The sequence below is a fragment of the Orbicella franksi genome, chromosome 7, assembly GCF_964199315.1.
Source record: "Orbicella franksi chromosome 7, jaOrbFran1.1, whole genome shotgun sequence".
Lineage (NCBI taxonomy): Eukaryota > Metazoa > Cnidaria > Anthozoa > Scleractinia > Merulinidae > Orbicella > Orbicella franksi.
In genome coordinates, this window is record NC_138151.1 from 17,658,785 (window position 1) to 17,666,324 (window position 7,540).

Sequence of the window (7,540 nt, forward strand, 5' to 3'; positions counted from 1 at the left end):
CTCCTTAAAGCCATTCTCTCTCTGCAACTCTAAACTTCTTGACGGCCATCTCTGTGTTTCACATGTTTCTTTTTTTGTTGTTGTTGTTTTTTTGTTTTTGTTATCAGGGAAAATCGCTGGGACTGTTATTTTTACTTTTTTTCATTTCAATCACCGTGATAGTTACCTATACAACTCCACAAGCAGATAGCCATGATATGGTTTTCACATTTTATTTGAGCATTCAGCAATTACTGCTATTCTGTCTTCGTGGCTTTACCAGCTACAATTACGGCTGACATTTTATTATTAAGTTAATCTTATATTTATTTTGAAGTTAATTTGTATGAGCGCATCTTCTACAAAACAGCTAAGCAATCAGATAATGTGGTAATTCTTTCTTGCTGTTGGTTTTCGGATTAATCTAACTTTACTCAAAAGTCACAGAGTAAGTGACTAGACGCTTCTGATCCCAGGCATACAAGACTTTTTCCCTGGGGTTGTAGTCCACCATGGAGTTGACTCTATATTGGTTTGTGAACTGTATGTTGGGGTTCCACTGTTTTCCTGTCTTAGTGTCGTAAGCAAAGTTGATGGTAGTGGACTTGCTGTTATAGCTGTCAATACAGTAAATCACTCCACAGGCCACGAAAGCATTGCCCATCGTATTCATCGGTTCTGTCCAAAATGAAACAAGTAGGATAAGTGTGCTCGACTTGAGTTCACTTCACTTTTTTGCCTTGAAGTTAGAACATGTATGATTTCACTCTATAAAAGGTCTTAATCGTCAATTAGGCTCATGCATTAAGATGCTTTTGTGCCTGAAATTGAGCCACGCCTACATATGGTGACTGATCGCTGAAAGGTTGGTTTCTAATGGCATGTCCTGTTATTAATAATAAATTGCGTCATAACATTTTCAAAATAGCTGTGGATCAACCAGGTGTTGGCAGACAGATCCACACACTCTCTCTTTCACGTAGTATCAGTTTGTCAAGGTTAACACTGTGTGCTTAGAGAAGTTCAGCATGATAAACGTCTGGCGCTTACCTGTGTTCAAGGCCCACTGGTTGGTTACAACGTTTTTATAAACATCAATCTTGGTTGCCCAGAGTCTCTTGCTGTTTGAAGTACTGGCCCATAATACCCACAATCCCTGCTCGTCGACAGCCAGGTCTACACCGCTGTATCCGCCCCACTGGTAGTTGTTCTTCCTTGGTGAGTAGCCGCTCAAGGTTATTTGAGTCTCGACGCGCTCTGTATGCAGATTGTACTTGACAATATAGTTTGTATTGGCTCTGCAACAACAAGACGAAATGGCTTAAGCTTTATTTAGTCTGGGAAAAAATGATTTCACAAGAGAAGATGAAGCATCAAAGTCTTGTTAAACTGATAGACGCGATGAAAAAGCCAAACTGAATATATCAATCGAAAGTACAGCTTTTCTTGTTAGCAGAATTCTTGTCCTCCGTTATAATTCATGATATTTAGAAAGAAAGCCTCAACAACCTTAGTTAGTTTTCATGCGGGTCTTCTATCCTGGTTGAATCAGAATTTGGAGATGTTGGTTTTTGTGGAGGGAGGAAAACAGGAGAACCCGGAATAAAAACCTTCAAGCAAGGCAAAAACCAACAACAAACTCACCTACATATGGCAGCGGGACGGAATCGAGCCCGAGCCACATTGGTGGTAGGCCTGCACTCTCACCACTGCGCCATCCTGGCTCCCAAAAATCTTCTCTGATCAGCCATAAAGTTTTATAGATGACAGTGTTGTTTTAAAACTTAATCTGATAGTTTATGTAAGTATTCACGTTACATTAAAAAATCTTACCTGTTAAAGTAGAGATATGGTCCGTATACCACTGCTCCAGTTCCGTCCCAGTAGTAAGGCAATTTGTACGTCTTACGAGGCAAACCTGCTTTAAACTTGGCCATGTTTTCAAACTCTTCAACCAGGTTTGAATAATAATTTTCCATTGTGAAGATGGTCTCAGTGCCCATGATTCCCAGCGGGTCTTTCATCCAAGCTCCGTAATGGAGCCAGCGAGCGTTGTGAGTGATAGGTTTACCAATGGACTTGATGTCAGTGCAGCTGTCTACAACATCAGCAGGAAACGAAACATGCTAACTTAGAGAACAATCCTTTGAAAACTGTTGCTATGACTACTTATCAAGTTCACAAGGTTCAGTAGATCTTGGGTAGTGACATTTGAAAATTAAGGGTTGATAATAAAATGCGTCATATAGAAAGGCGATTGATTGTCGTAGATTCAGGTTTACATCGAGAGAAAAATAAACCAATTTCGATCTCTTAAAATTCAGCCTAACATAATAGACCTCAGCACGAGGCTCTGGGGAATAAACGCCACAAACTCTGTAGTTATTACCCAGAGCCTCGTACTGAGGTCTATTGTACTAGGCTATGTTTCAAGAGTGCCTGCCTGTAAAAATCAGGCAAATTCTTAATTTCGCGGCAAGGGTCGAAAATTCGATTTCGCTCATATTCTTATGGTAGATAGGCTAGGGCATGACAAAAACTATTGGTTAAATTTTTTGGCAAAATATCCTTTTATTTCAAAGGAATATGCAAATTACCAAATTCAGTTGAAATCGTCATTTGACGCACCATTTTATTAAACAAGTTTGCGAGCCTCGCATGCAAAACCACATCATTCTTTCGACTTTAAAACACTGAATTTGTTTTTGCAATGTTTAAATGTGTACTGGGTTGATTTTAGGGGATGTTGCGTTGTCTTTTTGGGTGCAAAATAATTAAATATCGAGGACATTTCATTCACTTAAAGGACTTCGTGAATATAATTAATTTTCACCATGTGCGAAACCTTCAAATGGATTAAGCTTCTAGTGGTTGAATGGCAGAAGGATGGTCTACAGATTCTTGTAAAAATTTCTTTGCGCAAATGATTGTGAGCGATGCGAGAGCTTTTCAAAGTACGTCAAAAATGCAAATATTTGACCATCCGTCGTCAAATTTCAGTTTACGGGTTAGCATGCGCCACATGACTTGACCTATGTTAAGTTGAAATAGACACAGAGCTAATAATTTCGAAATTTTCTAACCTTATTTGCTGTAAAAGGCAGGTCCACAAAGCCGAATTGACGTGTTTCTCTCACTATTCGTCGCACATAAAGCAGAAGTTTGCTTTTGTTTACACAACGTCCGATGTACATCGCCTACTGCCAACCTATTATCGGTACGAATACCATGAATCTGTGACCATCTTTCGGCGCATATGAACATCATGACTGTATCTAAGTCAAAAACGGCTAAGTCGTTTGTAGATAGTTGCTGCTTTGCACTGTGCCAAAATATTACGTTTGATCGATTGCTGACCATTTCTGATAAGCGTGTTGGCGCAACAGAATCTTACAGCCGTTATTTGTTCGTCACGCAATGCTGTCACGGCATATGCTGCACATTTTGATCTCTTTTGCATAGAGCACTCTCAGGATAAATAAAACAATTTATTCATTGTTTATCTGTTCATATATATAATAATGTGTGTATATTATAATTGTATTCTATAGTGTACGTGACCTCAGTCCAAATCACGCTTGTTGTACTTTCTGATGTTTCAGACAACAGATGATAAAGCTAATGCCTGTCAGTACTCGCTACAATTTTAAAAAATCGCCATAAACAAATTATAGATCAATGAAGCAAGAACTACCTGAAATAAAAGTAGGAAATCATAGGGTGTCTAATTCGTGAGAAAAACAGACTAAATTTAATTTGTAGAATTCTACCAGTATACTAATGCAAATGCTGCAATCTGATTGGCTGAGCTACTTGTATACTATCAGCCATTTAGTTCACCACTAAATTTTCTCCAATTCTTATTGGTCTAAATTGATCACGGGACGCGAGTGTTCATCCGCGGAGAGACACTATACTAATACAAATGGTGCAATCTGATTGGCTGAGCTACTCGTATCCTATCAGCCATTAGAATGCAGTAGCTGTCGGTCGTCCACGAAATGCGACGTTTTTATCGTTTTTCCAAAGTTTTGGAAGAAAGTGTAGATGTAAATGGATAATTAAATTCCTGAGAAGACTAAAAGAAGGACATGAACTGATTCTCGACTTAAAAAACTTGGAGTTATTGAAAAACCGGTGCGCGCTCGTAAACAACTGGAAATTTACCAAGGACAATTCAATACCTGCGATTTTGTTAAGGAGTAAAGTTCAACAATGCGTCGAAAAATATTGGAAACCATTATTTGCGTTAATTTAAGTTAGAATTCTACTAAAACAATTAGATTATTCGCTCTCGATTTCTATGAGGCGATAGTTGATGAGGCCGAGGCCTCGTCAACTATCGCCTCATAGAAATCTCGAGCTCATAATCTAATTGTTAATTGGTAATTACCTGAGTAAACAAACCCTGGCCATGCCATTTTATTTGGCGTATTTTGTTTGCTTAGTGGCTTATCATTGGTATCTTTGTAACAGAAAATAGAGGACTGTTGTTCTTTTAAAAGCTATATTGTTGGGGTTTGTGGCTATAACACTTAAGATCGAGAGCGTAAAACTGAAATTGTTCCGTTGCTTTCGTGCAATAAAATATCAACAATCATAAGTTTACTAATAAATTAACCGAGTCGAGCTGATTTTATGCCGAGCGGCGAAGTTCACCAAAATCGGAAAGTTTGCGCACCATGTGACGACATGTCCTAACCATCGCACAAAACTTGGATTAGGGCGGAGCAGAAGGTTTAGCACCCCGGGGATCAGGGGACTCCTGTATAAAAGACGGAGGTGCTCGTCGGAAATTTTGAAAAGAGCCCCATGGGTACCAAGATGCTGTTTTCTGGGCGTGGCTTGGAAGTTTTTTCCTCCCCTTAGAGGTACTTATTCCCACGAAGACATGATTAATCATCGCAGTTATGCACACAACTTAAGTGGTTGTGAAATTAAAGCCTGAAAAAGATTCAGGCCTCAATTTCACAACTGCTTAAGTTGTGTGCATAACTGCGATGATCAGTCATGTCTTGATCTCTTTCTCCGCAGTTCAAATATTTGATATTTCATATATTCATTTGCACTAACTCTTACATAACACATAATCTCAAGTCGTATTTTTTCGGCTCAATACCCTAAAAGGTACTGCAAAAGCTCCCGCTGTGGACCTTTTGACACTAAGTATCCTAGGAGATACCAAACCGCGTTTTTAACCCTTAAAAGTTGTGACAAGCAACCGCGTCATTTATATATGGGCGTTTCCCCCTTGGTGTCCAGCAGCAGGTGCAGGGTTCTGGAAGGAATTTCCAATTATTGCAAAGGCAAAGGACCGTGTCTAAAGGGTGAAAGAGGGTTGGGAAAGAAGGAGTCAGAGGTAATCTTACGCAAAATTGGTTCGTTCGCGTTCGTTCGTCCAAGTTGGGTCATGTACCATACGCGTCATCCAGCGCGCGCTTGCGCTCTCTCGATCCCTCTCCCACACATTTGTTTTTTGACAAATCTTTACAAAATTCCTCCCCAAGCCAGCTCTCAGTTGTTATCGCTGAATCTCACGTAAACGCTTCAGGCCTCAATTTCGACATTTTGTTTCCGTGCGGAAATCGGACGACACCGGACATGTAAGAAAAACTACGAACCGGTGAGGGGATTGGAAAAAATTGTCGTGTCAAAAATTAAAAAAGCATGTGTGGGAGAGGGAGGGAAGCGCGAGCGCGCGTTGGATGACACGTTTGGGATTAGGTAACGGTGCGATCACGTTGCGAAAAGCGATTTGAGAAAATACTTGGCAAAAGAAGCTAAAATTCTCCAACTGTCGTAAAATTATTCGAAAACAAGTTCGGCCAAGTTGAAAAAAAACATCTTACAAGTTCTTTTTGGCTGGTAACTGTGAAATTTAGAGACCGGGCGAATTTTTGGATTGCGTTCAAAATTTCTGCAGTGACTCACTTGCCTCCCTTGTCAATACAGTCCAAAAGTATTGTCAGTAAAATACTGTAAATAAAACCCCTATTGACCAGTTACCTCTATTAAGCGGGCCGCGGCCACCATTTGGTCGTTCCGATAAGGGTTTCTCTATTGGCTTTACCCCTATTAAGCGGCCACCCAAAATTTAAAAACTTTGTTTTGGAAAGGGCGATGGCAGATAAGAGTCTGAAATTGAAGGTGACGAGTGATAATTCAAACCCACGTCTATCATGATTGTCTTGAATTGACTCCATGTTCTCTAAGAAATTTACAACCCGATTCAAGGTACACCAAACTCTATTAAGCGGCCAACTCCTATTAAGCGGCCACCTCTAATTTCCCCGAAGGTAGCCCACTGTACTATATGTGAACCAAAAATAATTGTACCGAGCGAAAAGACCTAGGTACGAGTTTAGTGTGACAATATTACGCAGGGCATGTACGTACCAGTGGTCGAGTAAAAGATCAATCTCATTCCCAGAGTCTTCGTTCCCCTTGACCAGCGGTCGGAAAACGAGAGCTCTGGGAGCAACGATTTCAGGCGTGCGCCATAGATGCAGACTGTGCAGTGAAACCGTATGGGCAGAAAATGGTTGCTCACAGAGCTCTCGTTTTCCGACCGCTGTTCAAGGGGAACAAGGACTCTGGGAACGAAATTGGTAAAAGATGGCAACAGGGGCTATTCATTCTTTTCATTTCTTAATTTAATCTCTTCCTACTCAACAAGATTGTGTACTCCCTGTGGTTCCAAGCCTTATGGAGCCTTACGTATTAGGATAGAAATTGTCCAACCCCTACCCCCTAAAATGGGATGACAGCATTGCGTGACGAACAAACAAGGAACCGCTGCAAGCAAGGATTCAAGCAGCAATGGATCAAACGATCATCAAACGTAATATTTTGGTGTAGTGCAAAGCAAGCAACTATCTACAAATCACTTAGCCGTTTTTGACTTAGATGCAGTAGTGATCATATGTGTCGAAAGAGGGTCACAGATTCATGGTATTCGACCGTTAAATAAGTTGACAGTTGGCGATGTACATCGGGCGTTGTGTAAATAAAAGCAAACTTCTGCTTTGTGTGCGACCTATGGTGAGAGAAACACGTCAAATCTTTGGACCTGCCTTTTACAGCAAATAAGGTTAGAACATTTCGAAATTATCAGCTCTGTGTTTATTTCAGCTTAATATAAGTCAAGTCGTGTGGCGCATGCTAAAATATATGTCTAACCCGTAAATTGAAATTTGACGACGGATGGTGAAATATTTGCATTTTTTGCGCACTTTGGAAAGCTCTCGCGTCGCTCACAATCATTTGCCCAAAGAAATTTACAGGACTCTGTACACCATCCTTTTGTAATTCAACCACTAGAAGCTTAATCCATTTGAAGGTTTCGCACTTGGTGAAAATCAGTTATTTTTACGAAGTTCTTTTAAGTGAATGAAATACATTTCTTCGAAATTTAATTATTTTGCACCCAAAAAGACAACGCGACATTCCCTAAAATCAACCCAGTACACATTTAAACATTGCAAAAAAAAATTTGAGTGTTTAAAGACGGAAGAATGATGTAGTTTTGTATGCGAGGCTCTCAAACTTGTTTAATAAAATG

At 40.0% G+C, this 7,540-nt stretch overlaps 1 protein-coding gene across 1 annotated transcript in view; it reads right to left on the reverse strand.

The window, feature by feature from the left end:
* Positions 1 to 7,540, reverse strand: part of LOC145493004 (olfactomedin-like protein 2A) — a 14,729-nt gene continuing 7,189 nt past the window's right edge. Inside the window, exons 5-7 of the mRNA XM_081472408.1 lie at positions 1,813 to 2,077; positions 1,030 to 1,277; positions 1 to 657 (exon numbers count right to left, since the gene is read on the reverse strand). Of these exons, the coding sequence (XP_081328534.1) occupies positions 410 to 657; positions 1,030 to 1,277; positions 1,813 to 2,077 (761 nt within the window). The 3' untranslated portion in view covers positions 1 to 409. The remainder of the gene's footprint in view (positions 658 to 1,029; positions 1,278 to 1,812; positions 2,078 to 7,540) is intronic.